At 38.3% G+C, this 19773-nt stretch overlaps 4 protein-coding genes across 5 annotated transcripts; 1 reads left to right on the top strand and 3 right to left on the bottom strand.

The window, feature by feature from the left end:
* Positions 1-1705: 1705 nt before the first annotated feature.
* Positions 1706-3484, bottom strand: LOC120005454 (mitogen-activated protein kinase kinase kinase 18-like). Its single transcript, XM_038855082.1, has 2 exons — positions 1947-3484; positions 1706-1880 (listed from the first exon to the last, which is right to left on the bottom strand). The coding sequence occupies exons 1-2, from the start codon at positions 3281-3283 to the stop codon at positions 1706-1708; spliced, it is 1512 nt and encodes a 503-aa protein (XP_038711010.1). The 5' UTR covers positions 3284-3484.
* A 1726-nt stretch (positions 3485-5210) lies between these two features.
* LOC120005411 (signal recognition particle 19 kDa protein-like) lies at positions 5211-7462 on the top strand. The gene is made up of 3 exons (XM_038855036.1): positions 5211-5495; positions 5584-5683; positions 7102-7462. Exons 1-3 carry the CDS (start codon positions 5316-5318, stop codon positions 7236-7238), a joined length of 417 nt encoding a protein of 138 aa, XP_038710964.1. The 5' UTR covers positions 5211-5315; the 3' UTR covers positions 7239-7462.
* A 394-nt stretch (positions 7463-7856) lies between these two features.
* On the bottom strand, positions 7857-12722 carry LOC120005410 (aspartic proteinase-like). Of its 2 annotated transcripts, none has more exons than XM_038855034.1 (14): positions 12572-12722; positions 11265-11642; positions 11092-11152; positions 10640-10734; positions 10416-10528; positions 10153-10321; positions 10039-10078; positions 9846-9910; positions 9281-9394; positions 9054-9118; positions 8773-8926; positions 8544-8663; positions 8289-8377; positions 7857-8178 (listed from the first exon to the last, which is right to left on the bottom strand). In XM_038855034.1, exons 2-14 carry the CDS (start codon positions 11634-11636, stop codon positions 8094-8096), a joined length of 1542 nt encoding a protein of 513 aa, XP_038710962.1. In that variant the 5' UTR covers positions 11637-11642; positions 12572-12722; the 3' UTR covers positions 7857-8093. The 2 variants fall into 2 exon arrangements, with proteins under 2 accessions (XP_038710962.1, XP_038710963.1); XM_038855035.1 differs by lacking the exon at positions 12572-12722 and adding an exon at positions 12474-12570.
* Positions 12723-15116: 2394 nt separating this feature from the next.
* Positions 15117-17633, bottom strand: LOC120005408 (probable WRKY transcription factor 31). The gene is made up of 6 exons (XM_038855033.1): positions 17164-17633; positions 16960-17070; positions 16650-16802; positions 16198-16554; positions 15981-16094; positions 15117-15898 (listed from the first exon to the last, which is right to left on the bottom strand). The coding sequence occupies exons 1-6, from the start codon at positions 17464-17466 to the stop codon at positions 15281-15283; spliced, it is 1656 nt and encodes a 551-aa protein (XP_038710961.1). The 5' UTR covers positions 17467-17633; the 3' UTR covers positions 15117-15280.
* Positions 17634-19773: the final 2140 nt, after the last annotated feature.

Below are 19773 nucleotides of genomic sequence, written 5' to 3'. Positions count from 1 at the left end.
CTGATCTTTGTGGCTCCGAAAGGCCAATTTTACACAAGAAGAGAGTCATTAAATCCATGGGAAACAACTACTTTGCAATTTCTTTAGGGCAGCCCCAGGGTCTGGAGTGACTTGATAATTACTCGGAGTGTGTAGGACGGGATTGCGCGTGCCAAGGGAATGGCTAGGGCAAAGTATCAGGTACTCTTTTTAGGGGGAAAATCTGTTTTGTAATAGACTCTCTTAATCCAAATCAACCCTGCAGTGGAAGAAAGCTTGTGCATTTGAATGCCTTTTAAAAATCAGCCATTGCATGGATAGAGAAGCATCAAATACATACATGTATGACACAAGTTTATTGGTTACTATGATTAGTTACAAAGGAATGTTTTTTCTTGCGTATTGCTTTGTTAGAAGATAGCTTTAGACATTTCCCAGATGCTTCCTAGATCCAACTTTAATCAGTTCTTATCGAATGAATTGTGGTCATTAGTAGCAAGCTGCAAGTAGAGAATCCACCAGTAAAACATTGTTGGTCATTGGCTTAATGGAGTACGGAAGGATAGCACAACAGAAGTGACCAAACACTTTAATAACATGTACAAGTCAAACCCATTTTACCACATCTGTAATAGGATTTCTATTTGTTTTTCAGTGCTAGATAGGCAGCAACAACTCTGTCTAATCTTAAACTTTATCGAACTTTACGAGCATGAATCCATGTGAGAATGAGTACTAGATTAGCACCATATCTCCAAATTACCTTTTTTTTTTTTGTGCAGATAAGACTCTATTTCTTGGTGATGGAAGTTCCATTAGGTGACAAGAAAAAAGAAGTAAAAAACCAAAGTCATGGAGGAGAGACAAAGGAGAGGCGGCTTTTCATGGTGGGATCTGACTCTTTTTTTTATTAGAAGATAAATTGAATAGGGAATAGGGAGGGGTGGGGACTGGAACTGGATATGTGATTTCTTACACTAGCACATATTATATTTTAGATGCACATTTCTAGTGGTTATCAAGCATTGGTTACATATTAGGAATTAGGTCATAAGATTTCAAAAACAGCTTAAACTCCAATACATGATCTCTTTGTCTAGTGATGGATAAAGTGGGGCCAGTCCATAGAATGAGGATGCTATTAGGGCACTTGCAATGGTATACAATTATTGGGCCAACAAAGATGTTGTCTTTTGCTGATGTGGTTGTATTGTAAAACGTGTTTTTGTTTATGTGACTGTATTGGGAGAAGTGTTTTGTTGATGTGGATGTATTGGTATTTGGTGTAGTTTTGTAGTGGATAATATGGAGGAATAGAATGTTGTTGGGTTGGGTGAAAAAAGAAAGTGTATAGAAATTTGTGTTTTGCTGATGTGATTGTATTAGAATACGTGTTTGACTTGATTTTTTGTGTAATAGAGATGAGACTCAAGATTAATTTTGTTGGGGACATTTCCCCCTAAACCATTGCAGCTGCCCTTAACTTCATGTGCTTCCCAATGCAGTCTCTGATTTTTACCACTTATCAGATTTGGTCTCACACCTTTTGAGTTGAATTCTGATCATTGGTTATGTTTCTTCTTGTAATATATTGGCCAAGTCATTTGAACCCTAATTGTATCATAACGATAAGGAGAAAAGCCTCTCATTCATGGAAAATGCTTCCCCTTGAGGTTTTAGGATTCTGCAATTTGTTGTGTGGTTTATGTTTACTTATCCTCACAAATCAAAATGCAAGAGTTAAGGATGTTTTTCTTGCGTCTAAAGCCTTTTCCAAGTTGTGAAGTTGAACTTTGTGTTTCAGGTAAACTTGATTGATTACCAGAAACAGAGAAGCCTGTTTGAGATAGTGGTTTGTAAAAGCAGGTTGGGTCAGCCCTAGTGAGGGCTGGTTTGCAGCCCTGGTTGAGGATGACTAGGAAAATCTTGGGTTTTGTTAAAAAAGAAAAAGAAAAAAAAAAAAGAACTGGAACAGAACTTGGAGACTAATTGCACAAAAATGTAGAAAACAGAATATTCTCTTCCCAAAATGTACATTCCTGCATAAAACATCTTTCGTACTTTGAAAAGCCATCACTGATTTCATCTTATGCCTACTAACACCATCACAAATTGTAGCTAATGGGCTCTTACATTTACATGAAAAAACATCAACGACATTAGCCATTTTGGGTTCATTGGGTAGAACTACAACCAGGTTATCTTCTGTTCCAATCCAAGCCATGTGAGTGGATACAACCAGTTTATTCTCATATTTCTGGCTATTCGTGCACAACTCTGCTTCTTTACTTCCATTGCTCCTCACTGTGACCCAAGTTTTATCAAGTGACCAATTGGGGAACTTTGAAGACAATTCACTCAACTTCTGGATTCTTTCCACTGGAGAATTTGAAAATCCTTTCTGGGTTGGATTCCAAGTTGTGTCAAACTCATCCTCTGATTCCCTCAAGCCTTGATCCAATACACTTGTGGGAGTAAACATATTGAAACTAGTACTCATCTCCTCTAAAGCAGACTTTGTTTCCTCTAGAAAACCATGATTGAGAAGTTCACCAGCTGTCCACCTCTCTTCTGGGTCTCTCTTCAAACACTTGCTCAAAAAGTCCTTAGCTTGCTCAGACAGAAAGCTTGGAATTTCTGGCACATATCCTGAGAACCCGATTCGATAAAGGGCCGAAACCGGGTCCAAAACACCCACCCAAGGTGCCCGTCCCGTTGCCATCTCCATGACGGTGCACCCAAGAGCCCATACATCAGCAGGGAAGCCCTGTTGTTCTCCACGCGCCACTTCAGGTGCCATGTAGGCAGGCGTGCCGGCCAAGGGTGTCACGGTGGACCCATCCTCGCCGGACACCTCAGTGACACGCCTAGCACACCCCAAATCAGCAATCTTTAACCCATCACTAGTGATCAAAATATTTTGACCCTTAATGTCACAATGTACTATCCTATTACTATGGAGGTAAATTAGGCCAAGCAAAATCCTTTTCACATAATTTCTGATCATGCCTTCACCTAAGCAACCATGCTTTCTGACAGCATCGGAAAGCGAGCCACCAGGCGCGTATTCCAAGCAAAGATTGTATAGGAGCTTACCATTTTCAGATGTAATACTACATCCCTTGTATGCAATCACATATGGACTACTTAGACTAGCCAAAATTCCTTGCTCCCCGTTGAGAAGTTGTGATTGTGAATGCTCGGCGGACTTGACGGCAAAGACTTCGCCGGATTGGGTAGCCGTGGCGATGGAGACGGTGGCGGAGGAGCCACGGCCAATGGTGTTTCCCCGGATCCAATCCATCTTTGAATGAGTGAGGAAATGGAGTGTGGCTTGGTATGTTTGAGGTGTTTGCTAAGAAGAGCATATATATATATGAAGAAAAGAAAAGGGGTAATAGGTTTTGTTTGTTTTGGTATGTTTGGCTTTAATGCTTTTGCAACTTTTTTTCCAATATTCTTCTTGGCCAATGGACGGCCGCCGTTACACATCTCTCTAAATGAGAGGGTGACAAGTGGCAAAAGGTGGGGTGAGAGAAACTTTGGCCGACTTTGGTTGACAGTTGCTTAGTTGCTTTGCTTTGCTTAGCTATGAATTATCCTAAATCCAGATGATATCACGTGCTCACGTGACTGATGAGCATAGGATTCAATGAATATAATCATTGGGTTTGTGGGTTAAGTCATTTGTATGTGTGTGTGTGTGTATACACATATACATATATATATATAGTTGTTAGTTTAAACTTCAATCTAGATCAGTTGACTCTTTAGAAGAACACAATAACTAATTGTTGTGAATTGTGAGTGATAACATGTGAAGAGAGAGTGAAGAGAAAATAATATAGCAATGTAAAAGGTTGGTCGAGTTGGTTTTCTGACATTTCATGTAAACTTATGGATCTTAGGTTTGAAATCTCTCGCCAACACTTTAGGATCTCATCCATTGATAAAAAAGTCAACGAATTACTCTCGGATATACCCAACTGTGGTGAAAATTAGTTTTCACTCCTACTATATTGTGATATTAGGGCATATTTTTAATATGTTTCTTCCCCTTTCTAATTTACTAATTTATGAATGAATGAACTGTCTATGCTTGTACAGTTGAACTAGAACAATGACACTCCCTAAGCTGTAAATATTCTCCAAAATGAAGGAACAATATGGTTAGATTGTAGGAGAAGCTTACAAGAGGCCAGCATATATATATATAGATATATCATCATTAATCACAAAAGGAACACCAAAAAGAAGTGCAAAAGATGAGCTTGCACCTTGCAAACACTTTGTAACCAACACACAACAAGTAATGACAAGGGAATCCACTTAGAAGTTAAGAAGAAGTTAAAGACAGTTGGACTTTGGTTGTCATCTTTTGTTCTTTACAGTTTCTACACATCTTATGCAAGTTTATTGGTCATGGGTTATGTTTGCTTTTAGAGTTAAAGATGTTATAAGCTAGGGCTCAATTTTGGACTGGCTTTGACAGAGCTAGAGAGAACCCTTTGCGTGGAGAATGAATGTTAAGTTTATGGGGTACCTTCTTGATGCTTTTCATTCAAGTAAACTCAAAATCATTTGGAGTTTTCTTCCTTCATGTGATGACCACCAATGGATACATATATGAGTTGGGTTCCTTCAAGCTTTTGCCTTTCGGTGAAAGAAAAGTAAGATCCCATACAAAGTACTACACTAGACATTGCATATACCATTATTTGTCGTCTAGTTATAACTTATTAACTTTTCACGATTACTTGAGGATAGTCTAGTTAATTATCTCTCTGGACTTAAAGTAGTACAATGTCCGAGGTTAAGAGTTTGAACTTTGAACTTCTGATTCTGTGGGCTTGTACCACTTCCTGGCCTCTAACTACATGACTTTGGTTCAGTCTTATCTGTCATGTGAATTGTTCTGGCGGTGAGAGATTTATGGTTACTCAGTCATCCAAAGGACGCGTTGACTAGATGGTTCCTTATTACCAAAAAAAAAGAAGGTTTGACCTTTCCGCGTTTAGAGAAACAAAGTAAACAAAAAGATGGTTTTGATGGCTGGGCCTGATCAATAGCACCCAATAAGGCACAGGGATGAAGGTCTCCTGTTGGGCCTAGTCCGAAAGGTCTGTAGCCCAAAACTATTGGGCTATGGAGTCTAAATCATGTGGGCCAAGGCCCATGTCAACATGATTATGGAGAAGCCTAGGCCAGAACTAGAGATGGGTCTCAAATAGTCAAATCAAACGCTTCCGCCTTCCATTGCATTTGCCTGTGCTTCGTTTTTGTGAAGACTAGTCGCTTCTGGGTGTCAATTCGGTTGTAGGGATTTGATTGGAGAGATGATGGACGGTGGACTCGCAAGGATAAAGAAGTGGGTAGTATTGTACCCGGTCTACATCAATTCCAAGAAGACTGTAGCTGAAGGAAGGCGAATCGGGGTCTTAAAAGCTTGCGAGAATCCGACATGTGGCGAGATCGCCGATTGCTGCAGTCACCTTAAAATCCCTTTCGCCATCGAGGTTGATTTGATCGTCTGAGTTGGTTTGGTTCGATTGTCGTTGCAAATTTAGTTTAATGACCCGTTCTTGGTTTATTTTAATGTTGCAGATTGATAAGGCATATCCGCGCGATTTCATGCAAATTGGGAGAGTTAGGGTTCTGTTGAAACGGGAAGATGGGTCATTTTTCAATCCAGCCATTACTTCAAGTAAGTTTATTTTCTTAATTATTTATATTCTTTCTCCAATTGTGAATTCTTGTTGCTGTTGGCCTTCTCTTAGATTCTTCTTCATTATGTATGTGTATATGTAGAGAAACGGTTGTTTCTGCACCATTCCAAGTCAATGCTAAATACCCAAAACTTATAGATTTATGCGATGGGCGAGGATGACCCATGATCATGTTGTGCCTGTTATTTGTGATATGAACTGGTTACTTGTGGAATCTCCTTCCAGTTTGTGTACATCAGTGTTGCCTGTATCAGCATTGTTGAGCACGCGAGTTGTGCAGAAGTAGGAATCCTTTCGTATTCATACTAATGAGAGGATAGGGGTTCATGATGATCTTCTGGTAAAATAGAAGGGAAAATTCATGTTGTGCACTAGCTTAAAATGTTGACGGTGCGGTGTCCCATCTAATTGTTATTGTTTTAAAGTTGTTATAAGGTCTCACCCTGATTTCCCATTCCAGCAGTATATCCATATGAAAATGCAATCACTTTGCAAGGGTGATTTAAATTACACTTTCTTTGTGTAGTAGGGATTTTTCAATTCTGTCCATGATCCCATTACAATGGTGCCACAATTTAAACTACAATTTTATTTTCCACTGATGTTCAGCCTTCTCTCCAGACTTTTTTCTCTCTCAGCTACTGATGTTCAGCTGTTCTTCCACTGCGTTGAAAAGGGTTTGTTTTCACCACTAATTTCTTTCCTGGCTCAACTCTTACATTGAGAAAACAAAAAACTCATTAGGGTTGATTTGCTCATAAATGCTGCAGCCTTTTGATCTCTTTCATCTGTAGAGAAGAGTTTAAAATCTGGTGTCTAATTCATTGGCTGTACTTCCGGGTGGACGTGATTATGAAATTTTTATGACTGCTTATTACTTGGGTTGTGTTACACCTTCCTCCCTTTTGAAGTGATTTCTAGGGTTCTTTGCTTATATAATAGCTTATCATTTATATCATAGAAATTAGAAACATGAGAAAACCAAATGGCATTCTTGTTCGGCAAAAAAAGGAAAGAAGGTTAATCTTGTTTCTCCATTTTCCTTTCTGTTCTCATATGATCGTCAAACAAAAAATTTGAGATATGGTTGCTTTGCTTATATTGCTGGTAGTTCCTGACCCTAATTTGCTAGAACATGAAGAATACCTGCTATAACTTCACCAATTGTTTGGGACACGCCATTTCTTTGTTCCTCTCCATTTTTCTTCCTTTGGTTATGAATTATGAAGGGGATGAACTATAGATATAAGTTGGTCCCCGAATGTTGTGCATGATATAAAAACCAAGTGGAATCTGGCTTGTAATACACAATTAGTTTTAAACTAAGCGAGCTGTCCTAGGGGGTGTCAACTTCTTACTTTTTTATGATTATTTGTTCCTGGGACTACGTTTACAGGAAAACAGCTGATGCTCCACGTTGCGGAGTTGGTTCCTAAACATCCTGGGAGGACTAAGAAGCAGGAATCTGCATCGGCATCAGCTGCTGGAAGTGGAACATCCAAGTCAGGCAAGGGTGGAAAGAAGAAGAGATAATACGTAACATTTCAAATTCGCAGCACACCCATATTTTAGGTTTCATTACCATCTTCTTGAGTTTTAAATTGTAACATTGATCAAGCACAGGCTTTCTTCCATCGGTCATTGAGTTTCTCGAAAGAGTTTTAAAACCAAGGGCATGAAACATCTACATCTTTTTGAAGAGCTTGTTTTCTCTTCATGTCGATCTCAAGAATAATCACACCACCCTCTCTGTAGAAGTGTTTTTGTCAAATGGATATTGCTGTCTGCCTATGTGGGCGTGCTCGTGTGGCGACGAGGTGGGATTCATGGATTTCATGCCCACTATCTACGGGCCACAGAAATACGGCCCAGTTGGCCAGCCCATCAGCCCAGAGTAAGTTGTCCGTTAACGGGCGACTCTACAATGCCGTAATTTTTAAATTTTTATTAGCTATTTGGTACAAGCCAACACTAACAATGAACAAGAAGTGAACGTTCCTCCCTCGCTTGTGAGAGGTCATTTTCAATAATAAAACATGATCAAGTGATACGACATCCGCGCTCTTAAGTACCTACGATCCCACCTCCTCACAATGAGAGCGGAGTCGATCGACCCTGTGCTCTCAGCATGTGTTGCCAAACTCTGAAGTATAAAGTCTAAACTACGGCATGATGACATTGACATGGAAATGATCAACTACCAACTCACAAGGCAAGCTCCATATTCCAAACATATAAACTGCAGATCATTAACATGTAAAGGAACACAAATAGTTACAAACATGATTTCTGTATTGGGCTAAGTTTAGCGACTTTTTTAAAAGCTGAATTGCATCCCTTTATAAGGAACTCGTGCATACTCTCTTAAAATAGATTAAGACAAATGCTTCATGCTGCCTCAGCAAACCCAACTCTCAGTTTACCATAATCAAAGACGGTGTGGTAGCGACCCATGAAAATATCTCCCAAAATCCTGTATGCCACAACAAACTCAAAATGAGTGCCATAGTACGAATATCAACTACAAGGATAAAAACACCCAAAAAAATCATGTTATGCATCCTTCATAAGTTACGGGATTACCAGAGAGGTCCCCGAGGAGGTGGTATATCCAAAGCAGTAAAGCCACTAATGCACTGAGCTGCAGAACCCTCTCCCACCTTGAGGATGTACTGAAACAACACTCGGAAAGAAGTGGGATGAGTATCCAACAAAAGGGCAGGAAAACAAGCCATGTCAAATAATGACTTTATTCTCTCCTAGAAAGTATTAACAGCAATAGCAGAAGGGACCAGATTAGGATTGGATGGGATGGGACGGGACGGGATGATAATGTACCTCTTCTGGCCTGAGATCAAACACTTTTTTACCAATGGTGAAGGAAACAGGAGGCATATTATAAATACTTGCACAATCAACAGCTGATTCTCCCATTGGACTAGGCATTTTATCGCAGAGCTGTGTACATAGAATCGGGCAAAGTCAGCAAAAAGTCCATATCTTAAAAGACCAACTTTTGAGTGGGATATCTGAAAAGAACTACTCTATGCATCATGTGTCTCAAGACCTGGTTGACATAGTCTAGTATGCGTTCTTGTGTCTGGTTCTGCTTCAATTGGTGTTGCATCCAGACGACAGTCATCTCACAAGCATTGCACATAGCATCACCAAGACCAGATGATTTTTGGTTGCTTTCATCTACCACACTCTCAATTCCCATGCTATAAGAAAATAGAATGAGCTTATAAGCAAACTTATTGTTTCCAACATCATCTAAAAGTATTAAAACCAGATCTCAAGAAAATGACAACAGTACTTGAAGTACTGACAGAAGATTGCTGGCATTACCTAATCCCATGGGTCCCATCAAATGTGCACAATCCAACTTGTGAACAGACTTTCTTAGGTTGTGTCTGTCCAAAGCAGAAGCAGAAGTTAAGAAATCAATTCACAGCTGAAATGAAATTTTTTAGGGAGGAAGCGAAGGCCATGGGGACTAACAAGGAAAAGCTTCATTAACCATCATTATCTGAGAACAGAATGACAATCTCAAGTAGAGTAGAGCTAATTATTACCTCAGCAAGAAGCAAATCCATAATGGTTTGTCCATACTGTGAAACAACGGTCTTGCATTCCTGGCTGACAACTCCACTGGCTCCAATGGCATGATTTATCATGGTAACCACAGTCTGCAAATACAGAGAAAGTCAAACTACCTGAGAATTAGCAAGTAGCATCACTTCCATATCTAGATTTATGGTTTCTTCACCAAGTTGGAAATTGCAAGCTTAATGGAGTATCAGTAAAATATGTTGATATACACGCCATTCAGCTATCAGAAAATTTCAAAAGGATCCATATGGATGGATAAAATATTAAATCTTACTGTAATCAAGGTTGCATGTTTAATACATGGCTATGTCTAAGTATAGTCACTACAGAAGCCAATAAGTTACCAGGTGAAGAAGATGCATTAAAATATGTGCATAGGAAATTTTTTTGATAATCAAGAAACATACAAACTATAATTTCCCACTGAATTAGTTCCTGACAGGAGCAGGGATTTGAGATGCATATCATAAAATATTTTCTCGCTCAAAAACAAAATGGTTATCTAAATAATGACAGAATTATTCATACTGATGGGCCTGCCAACAAGGAAGTCCCAGAATCCGCAATTGCTGAGCATCCATCACCACAGTACCCTGCAGATCAGTGAGCTTAAGTAAGCACAACATAACAATCAACTCAGGCAGATTTCACATCAATCTCTAAAAACCGATGCAACTTAGGTTTTCTTCTACAAAATTGTATTTTGCAAGAGAGGGCATACCAGTAGGTTTATCATCAATAAGGACATCGCCCATGTCAAACTGTAGAGAGGAAATAATTAAACAACAGAAGAAAAAACCCGAAGCATCAATAAATAAAGATATTCCATACATACCTGCCAGTAACCTTTTCGTGTGATGGGAACATATGTGTGCTCACCCTTATAGTGATTTGGATCAACCCCACCAAACACAATTTCACCCCCTTCTTCTTCTCCTACATTGCGATTAAGCCAGAATGAAAATACAGGATCCTTAATAAGACCTTGTTTGATCATGTTGTACCTGCAAGGTATGAGAGAATCTCACGTCAACTTTGAGATATTAAGCAACTTTTTCAGCAAATCAATAACTAACGGGTAATGTATCAAACTCATACCACACTGGGGTAGCATTTCCAACAGAGATCTCTTGAAATCCAAGTCCTAGTATACCATCAAACTTGGCAACCATAAAAGTAACACCGGGCTCCTTTGTTGCCTCAATGAACACCTAAAATAAGATGTGCACAGGGAATGGTCGCTAAAGATGAGTAAACCAAACTATAGGAAAATGTGGAATTTAAGTCGAAATGTAGAGTATTGATGAAGAGCAGCAGAAAACCTGTTTTTTCACAACCAGGTCACCGACTTTGACATTGTCATAGCTAAAGAAACCAGAAATAGCACCAGTACCATACTGAATGGCAGCAGGCTCTCCTGCATGATTGACAATCACCAGAAGATTCTCAGGATAAGATTATAACGACTTGCAGCATTCTTAAAATTGCAACCCCAAACCGCAAGCACACATATTAAATGACTAGACTAAATAACAAGTTAACCATAGCACACTTCAGGATTACATTGACGTCAAGTTTAATATGATAAATGACTGCACATGATGTAAGAAACTGCCTTCCTACTCGAGCATGGCATCATACTATGCAATGGTAGTATGGTACTAGCTTAAATAGGACCAAACCCTTCAGATATTACACAACTCCATTCCAACATGCAAAAAATGGGAGATTGATGATGTCAGAAATTTAAAAAAGAGTGTTGATAGAATCAAACCATTCTTCATATAGGTACTCGATTCGCTTGACTTGTACTTGGAATGGAAATAACAAGCAACCTACATGACAACACAAAGCCATAACCATCTCAGACTCCTTCGTGAATTGACCTCTCTAAAAAGCACCATAAAAGCTAATTTCAGACAAATTCATGACAGAAGTGAGGCTCACCGAGAAGTAACACTTAGCTGAGGGAACCCACAAGTTAGAGCTTCCAGTATCAAAAATTACAGTGAACTTTTGTGGGGGAGTACCAATACCAATCTCACCAAAATACTGAGCATCCAAGTAATTCTTTAAGGCAACAATATCAGTATTCTTGGAGTCCCCAAGATAACCACGGAAACGGTACTTTCTTATTGAAGATCTGAGAGTCTCTCCATCCTTGGCCTCTAACCGTGAAGCAAGCAGGTTGTTTGAATCCAATTTCATTTTTTTCAGTTTCATTCTCACCAAATCATCATTGGCAGCGGAAGAGACCAGAGAAAAGAACAAGTAAGAAAGGAACAGAGAGAACAAAATTACTCTGACGTAGGTTCCCATATTCACCTATAAGCCCACAATCAAAATTTAAATTCAGGGATAGCAATAACTGAAACACGTTCTAATAAAAAGTTGAAGTGAAAAATAAAACAAGGAGAACATCTCAAGTTCTAAACATCATCAACCAAAGAATAATAGACATATAGAGCAGAAACTCACTTACTGGACAATAAATTTATAAAATTTGAACGAGCAAACTATAGTTTCCAATCAGGTTCAAGTTAAGTTAGTGGGAAAAGCCTAAAATTTTTATTGGCTTGTTTTCCTGTTAAAGAGAGAACCCAAGTGATATCTCGAACAAAGCTTCAAATTGCACTGGCTTTGTCAAAACCAGAGTCCCATTTCGGAAAACCATAACACAATAATAAATAAGATTACTAGTACCAATGGCATTACATCATTCAACAGCGGATTTAAAATTTCTAAAATGAGATCTCCGACCAACTTTACAGTACAGCTCCTAAATTATCTTATTTCATTCGCAATCTATTATTATCCTCTCAATATTTTGTCACTAAACAACAAACAAAGTTTCATGCAGAGATCATCTAAAACTAAAACCTTCGATTAAACCCTATTTTAGTCTGAAAACCAGATGAACATATGTCAAAAAGAAAAACTCACGACGAATACAGATATTCAAAAACACAAGCTACCCAAGTCGATCAACCACACTTGCACCTAAAAATAAACTAGAAACACGAAAAGGAAGGAGAGAGAAAAAAAATCAAAAAGCCATGAAAGAATACCAAAAACATAAATAAAAAAAGGTAAAATCATATATGGTAGTCACGATCATAATCCAGCCGCAAAATCTTATTGAAACAGAACAGTTACCGTGCGATCAGGTCACAGAAAACTCTTAACGAAACGAACAATGAGGCACAGATTAGCATCGAAGATCAACAAAAACAATTTGAAGCATTAAAACTCACCGATTCACCAAGTTCGATGCAGTAATGAGCTGCAGAGAGGAAAGTGGAATACAGAGACGAATAAAGCGAGGTTTTTCGTGTTTAATAAGCAGCACAGGAGAGAGAGACTCGAAATCTACCTGTCACGGGCTTGGGGGCCCAATGGGCCCAACTCAGCTTATCTAATAAATCTCGTTCATTCTTTCTTCAGATTCTGAACCTCTTAATCGAAACCGTCGATTCCGGGAAACGTAACAGAACACGTTTCGGGTCACGATATCCTTGTTTTGGGGAATTCCAGTTGCCAAACAGCCAAAAAAAAGAAAAGCATATTGACAAGGGATTCAAAGCTTTGCGACGTAGTGGGGGATAGTATATTCGGGTGTTTAGGACCGTAGATCATGTGATGGACGGTGATACGTGCCTTAGTGGGTCGCTTGGAAGGGTAGGTAAGTGGTGAGAAACGGATGGGGTTGCGTGCGGATAACGACGGGTGACGTTAATTTATTGTGGTTTTTATTAAAGGACAAATTATGACGTGACATAAAAGCATGCAGTTTTGATTACTCTAGCACGCGACACCTCACGCCTTTGCTTCCTTCAAGAAGGCAATGAGATTTTATCCCGTGTATCCATTGATACCATCTTATTCCCGTTTTCATGCCCCGTATGTCGTCCGATACCAAAAATGCTGAAGGAGGAGACAAAGGGCTCTTATTAGATGGATATTCGAATACGGGCCCATCCTCTCACATAATCAGCCCAATTATTTTCTACCTGAAATCAAGCCCAATCCACAATAAAAGCATAGGCTCATATGCATAGGCCCTTATTTTCTGAGCTGAGAAATGAGCAAGTCAATATCCCTAATATCCACATTCTTCTTCAAATCTTCCAAGGCCTTCACGTACGTACCTCAAGCTCCTCGATCCCAAGTTTTTGTATATCCACTGTATCCTACTGATACTTAGCAACACTCTCGTTATCTTTGATTGAAGCCGCTTCCTCCTCCTCCTCCTCCTCCTCCGCGATACTTCTTCCGTTTTGGTCTCTTCTCAGTTCTCTCTCTCTTCTTCAAGATATTTTTCGGGAAGGTGCATGATGACACATACAGACAAAATATACGCAGAATTTACTCTCATATAATATGTGGAAAAGTTATTTTCAATAATTGAACATGTCATTTTTAAGTTGCATCTTTATAAAAAATAATAATAATAATAATAATGAAGCGACGCCTAACTTAATTTCTCCGCTTCAGAGAATGTGTTTTGAAACTGCTTTAGCCTCTTGTAGACGCAATATGTTAACCATGCGTCTAATAATGATGTCAATTGATTCAATTAAATATGCTCATAAGTGACCTTATGTTCTAAATGCATATCATAATCTTACAATCAAGGATTATCTTTTCTTTACCTCCATTCATCCATAGTGGGGGAACTTTTGACTATATCTCAATCTCATTGCATCCAAGCGCCGATGCAGCATGTCGTTTTTGAGGGGACGCCCTAACATGCTCGTACTCATTTATCAATGAACCTCGGGTTTGATGTAGTGCGTGGCTTTTGAAGTACGCTTGTGTTAGTCATCTCTTATTTTCATTGCACCCGACTTTTGATGCAACTCGTCACACACATGGAAAATCCTTAGCAAATTTATCATTTTGACTCATGTTTATAAATTTGATAAATTTTTGCGTTGGTTGCGGACCTACCGTAATCATCCTCCTTTGCACATGTTTGGAAGTGGCTTCAAGCGTAGGAGTAGCATGAAAGCGAATGGTATATGCATTTTAGCATTTGGGATGAATCTATTCTAGGCTAAAGCAGTTTTGATTATTCACATTGATGGGGATTTGAAAACAAATGGAAAAGGAGGAGAAACTACGTGCAACATAAGATGCCAAGTCGATCTCCCAATCACATGAAAGCATGAGCTAAAATCTGCTAGAGGTCCCCTTGTACGGTGGATAAGTTAAGGTACGATTGCGAGCCACAAAGTTCCACGCTCTACACATCAATTTCAAACTACTCAAAATCAATCAATCAATCCATGATTAATCAATCAAATCCCGTGATTAATCAAATATTTGTACGGGACGTCAAACCAAATAATTGGACCCAATTAATTAATTAATCACCACGGAAGTGGCATGCAAGCACCATTAGAAGTTTCTTATAATGAATATATATATATATATATATATATATATATATACGACCTCGCAAAACCCATTTCATTATTCAAAAATTTGGATTTCCCAAGTCACACGTAGTTGCCTCAAAGTCTCCCTTCCTTGTCTAATTCAACCATTTCTAGTCCTTTCATTATGTGTCAATTTATGATAGCCAGACTTATTGACTTCGACCAAAATTTTATTTAGAAAACAAACAAGGGTACTACTCTTCTGTTCTCTCTCTCAACATTGTTTCCAAGTTTGCAGTAAGCTTGAAAGATAAAGGATTTTAGAGAAAGACGACAACATAATGAACTGAGATGATCATCAAGTCATTAACCGCTAAGTGTTTTTTTTTTGTATAAAATATTATTCAAAATGAAACAATAACAAAGAAATAATGGAACTTTTTTTCTTCTCCCTAAACCTATCAACATGTAATTTTCATTCTGGTCCTCCAAAGAAATTAAAAGAAACCCAAAAAAAGAAGACAAATGAAACAACAAAAGACCCCCAATTCTAATGAATTTCCAGGGAAACTACTGATTTTGTTATTGTTGCTTGTGTTGGTGGAGGGTGGTGGCATTGTTGGTGTTGTTGCTAGCACCATTTCCACCACTGTTGATAATAGAGGTAATGGCTGCTGCTAGTGCTGCCGTGAAATTAGGATCAGCAGTGATGGCAGCGGTGGCCGCACTCATGTTGTCAGCAAATGGTGAAGATTGCGCTGGTAAATGGGAAGAACTCATGTCTTGAGAGAATTCGTGTCCGGAGAATTTTGATTGGTTGTTATAAACTGTTTGACCAATTGCCTGAAACAACTGTGGGTTCCCAAAATTGTTGGGATGTCCAGGAAATGGGAACTGGAATTGTGCAGGAGGTCTTTGGAATTGTAATGGGTTGGGGGAGTGAGTAAGGTCTAATGTCACAGTAGGAAATGGAGCAGAAGCTGAAATGGTTGCCATGGTTGATGAACAAGGAAGTACTCCTCTTGCTAGTAAGTTTGTGTTCATTATTCCATCTGCACTTGACATTGAACCTGATAGTAACATTGTGGCTGCTGCCGTTGTGGTTGATGCCATGGCCATTGCAGCTGGTGGCAGTGGATGGTTGTGGTTGCCTTCATATGTTGTTATCAAAATGGTTTTGTCCTCTGCACATCTTTGAACCTGTAATTAAATTGTATATTTGATTCAATATTCAAATGAGATTGAATTATTAATGTAACATGAAGAAGAGAGATTGACATACTTGTTTGCGAACTGGGCAACCAACTGCCATGGTGCATCGATAGTAAGCTCGTGGACATGGGTTTCCCTTCGCCATCTTTTGTCCATATTTTCTCCATTGACAGCCATCAGTGCTCTGCAAATTCAAGGTCAAACTCAACGAGTTTCATATTCCACTTTTTTTAATCAGAGATCAAACTCAATTTTCATATAAGCTAATTAATCAAACTATGTAGTACCACGAGAGCTTCTGATCGGGCACGAACTGATACACGAGCTTTCCTCATCGTGGCATCGGCAGTAGACTGATCAACACTACCAAAACTCTTAGCAGAATTGTTCAATTTCTGAGCCTTGGTAGTATCCCACTCTGATTCCAAGCTCTCTTCCCTGCCAACTCTCTTGCCATTATCTTGAACGCTAGTTTTAGATGCAACTTCAATGTTATTTTGATGCGACCCAGATCGAGTTCTCTCATCAGACGATGAATTAGATACGTTCTCACCGGTCTCAGCTGTTGCTGAAGGTCTTAGATCCATGAACTGCCTTGGCACCCTCATGTCAACCACCTTATCCCCAGATTTTCCTTCAACAATCTGTACAAAACCAGATATATATTGTTATATACACAAATTACAGACTGTTTTAAGCTACATATACATATATAATTGAACAGAATTGCATCGCTTACCGGGTGATCTTGTGTGGATTCATGTTGTTGCTTCATCAGTGCTACAAGGTGCATCTCTAAAGCACGGTAGTTGGTAGTCACTTGATCAAGCATGTCTCTCAACCTTTGATTCTCTAAATTCATCCTATGGAGCTCTGTTTGCAACTGTGCCAACTGATAATTACAAAGGAAATTAAAATCGCTTGATTGGGTAACCCTCAAAAATCAATCAAACAAAGAAAGTTTTCAACTTTATACTAAACATATATTTACAATGTTGATTTCTTACTTCCTTTATACTAAACATATATTTACAATGTTGATTTCTTACTTCCTTCTTGGCTCTCTTATCATCCATATCTGATGATACTCCATCATCCCGTAGGACCAGTACCCTTGATTGATCACTTCCAGTATTAGCAGTCAGAAGATGCAACCCAGTCTATATTCAGATTGACAATCAATGAATAAATTAAAAACCATTTTTCAAAGAAAACCCAGATATCAAAAATCATCTAGAACAAAACTTTCTTACATTAACATCCAAATTGGATTGAGAATTCTCCTTCTTGACGTTAACATCAACTGTTCTTCCATCACCACCACCACCACCACCGTCATCATCTCGATCATCATGTTCATGATCAACAATCCTGTCCTTTCGATTAAGAAAGTCAACCTCTCCAACGAGGGCTCGATTCTCATCGGCCTGAGCCCCAAGACTAACTGGAAACTGAAACATCCCGAGATTATGAAACGAACTACTACTCGACTTCTGATTTGCAGCAAAGAAATTAAAAGGCTCAGAATCAAGGGTAAGACCCCATCCCTTGTCCATCTAAATCTAGGCAATCAAGACTCTGCAAATACGCGTAGAGAAGAAGATATATAGACAGATGTAGTGAAGAGTTGTATAGAGAGAGAAATCAAGAGGTGCAATGGACTTGGCTATAAAAAAAGGATTGTTGAGAGATATCCGTTGTGTGGATCCGGATCCGAGTGTTTTCGTCAACTTTCATTAGTTGCAGAAAAATATATTATTGAGATTTTGAGCTACTAACTTTTTCGTCTACAACTCGTCAAGGAAGAAGAGTTTGAATCGTTCGTAAAATCAAAAGTGAAGAAAAAAAATTGGTGTCCACCGCCCGCCCGAGTGATGCGGCGCGTTCCACGTGAGGAAAAGGAAATAAATTTAGAGAGAGAATGAGTGATGAGAGGGAAGCTAAGTCAACGAATTTGACGGCCCGGCTCTGATGAATGGAGACCGTGTGGGGCTGGTGGAGGCCGGTGACCGGAGACCAGGTGGGGCCGGGGAGGGGGACCATGATAAAAAATATATGACATGAGACGCCCACGTCTCAGATATTGTTGACTGTTTACTGGTGGGACCGAGTAGCTTGCTTTGACTTTTTATATATATATACACGTGTTTTTCTTTGTGTTGTTTCTCACTAGGCACTAGTGCAAAATTGTTTTTATTTTAATCCTCAAATATATTCACTACACATTTTTATGGGTATCTTTGTATAAACAAATTAACCTCAGTTAAATAGACAAATTCGGTTTGGTTTTAACTAATGACTTGCGAAATATGTATCTTCCAATACTCTAATCTTAAACTTTGACATTGTTTTACCAACGAAATGTGACTCGATTAATAATCAATTGAATTAAATATATGTGTGTTTAATGTTCGATTATAATTAATGAAAAGTATATTTCTCAATCATATTTAAAAAAAATGCTTTGACCTTGTTTTTGTTTTACATGGGATTTTCAACATCTAATGACGTTCTTTCTGCCTTAATATCAATTCACAAAAGGGTATGCGACAGAAGGTAATGATGGTTTTGATTGTATAATCCCAACTTTGAAAAAGCAATCAGGAAAAAACATGTGTGTAGCTTCTTTTCTTAACCTTGACTAGCTAGCCATAAAGCACCATCGGGGCTTAGTTGAAATGGTAGATATCTATGTCGGCATCACATTGACTGACCATTTTCGATATGATCAAAAGTTTTTGTCTAAAAAAAGACATCAATTACGCAATAGAGATGTGTCTTTATAATAAAGTCATTATTGTTGATTCCATCCACTTTAACCAAACTCATTGGCTCGTGGGTTGGACTATTATCGACCAAATCGTGGAATTTTTGTCATGTAATTTGCATGGCATTATGTGTACGTACATTTGTCACAATAAGAAATTCTTAGACACGAAGAAGAACAAGATACGAAGAGATGCAAAGAAGGTGGTTAATTTTCATGACTCTCTTTTCAAACATACAGCTCACAAAAAGTGTTCACGAGAAAAATTGTGTTTTGCTCACAAGTTCAACACAGTATATATTCTCAACGTGACATCCATGCATATATATGTGTGTGTGTCTATATATATATATATATATGTATCTATGTATGTATGTATATGAGTATCTCTGTAGGTAGATGTATCTGTCGTTCAGTCGTTCTATATATGTATATATAGTTTCGACTTTCGAGTAATACTAAATTTCTTGTAAAGTATGATTTTAGGATTGAACCTAAATTTACCATTGAAGTAGACATCCTACATAATTTGCTATACATCGCCATATATATATATATATATATATATATATATATATATATATCTTTCGCGAAAAGATGAAATTGAGTACTAGCTGGCATGCAAGATGGCGTAAATCAAAGTGATGGGCGCCTGCAAGACTTACATATATCTCCATTAAAGAAAACCACCGACTCCCATTGAAGGAAAATAGTCACACACGCACACTTCATATTATAGACTACGCAAAACTTCAAAGGATCGAAATTAATGTCATAAATACGTTTTCATCTTTGAATAAATTTGGATTGAATTATGTGTAGTCTAACCCTTTTTTTTCAAATGTAATAGAATTCATTAATTCTTTGAAGTATTATTAATTTTGGACTGAATTGACTCAAATGAATTGAAACTCCAACAACACACCAAACTATTTGAATATTAAAACATGTAATTAAAAATGACATACGAGCTTAATTTGCATTGTATTCAATAGCTGTGTATATATATATATATATATATATATATATATTAGGAATTCTCATATAAGAGTTTAAAATGAGTTCATCTAAATACACCCTTGTTTTTACTCTATAC

The sequence above is a fragment of the Tripterygium wilfordii genome, chromosome 9 (assembly GCF_013401445.1).
Source record: "Tripterygium wilfordii isolate XIE 37 chromosome 9, ASM1340144v1, whole genome shotgun sequence".
Taxonomy (NCBI): Eukaryota; Viridiplantae; Streptophyta; class Magnoliopsida; order Celastrales; family Celastraceae; genus Tripterygium; species Tripterygium wilfordii.
Note: the sequence above shows the minus strand (reverse complement) of the source record. Positions and strands in the feature narration are given on the sequence as shown.

Excerpts from the sequence above, each read along its gene's own strand:
- LOC120005454 (XM_038855082.1), bottom strand. The coding sequence starts at position 3,283 with ATGGATTGGATCCGGGGAAACACCATTGGCCGTGGCTCCTCCGCCACC. Across the intron at positions 1,881-1,946 it reads AGTCTCCAAGTTCTGTTCCA|GGCTGCAAACCAGCCCTCAC; the intron begins GTTCTTTTTTTT and ends ATCCTCAACCAG.
- LOC120005411 (XM_038855036.1), top strand. The coding sequence starts at position 5,316 with ATGATGGACGGTGGACTCGCAAGGATAAAGAAGTGGGTAGTATTGTAC. Across the intron at positions 5,496-5,583 it reads AAATCCCTTTCGCCATCGAG|ATTGATAAGGCATATCCGCG; the intron begins GTTGATTTGATC and ends TTAATGTTGCAG. Across the intron at positions 5,684-7,101 it reads CAATCCAGCCATTACTTCAA|GAAAACAGCTGATGCTCCAC; the intron begins GTAAGTTTATTT and ends CTACGTTTACAG.
- LOC120005410 (XM_038855034.1), bottom strand. The coding sequence starts at position 11,636 with ATGGGAACCTACGTCAGAGTAATTTTGTTCTCTCTGTTCCTTTCTTAC. Across the intron at positions 10,735-11,091 it reads GAGTACCTATATGAAGAATG|GAGAGCCTGCTGCCATTCAG; the intron begins GTTTGATTCTAT and ends TCAATCATGCAG. Across the intron at positions 8,664-8,772 it reads TACTAGACTATGTCAACCAG|CTCTGCGATAAAATGCCTAG; the intron begins GTCTTGAGACAC and ends CTATGTACACAG.
- LOC120005408 (XM_038855033.1), bottom strand. The coding sequence starts at position 17,466 with ATGGACAAGGGATGGGGTCTTACCCTTGATTCTGAGCCTTTTAATTTC. Across the intron at positions 16,555-16,649 it reads AATCCACACAAGATCACCCG|ATTGTTGAAGGAAAATCTGG; the intron begins GTAAGCGATGCA and ends GGTTTTGTACAG. Across the intron at positions 15,899-15,980 it reads GTTGCCCAGTTCGCAAACAA|GTTCAAAGATGTGCAGAGGA; the intron begins GTATGTCAATCT and ends ATTTAATTACAG.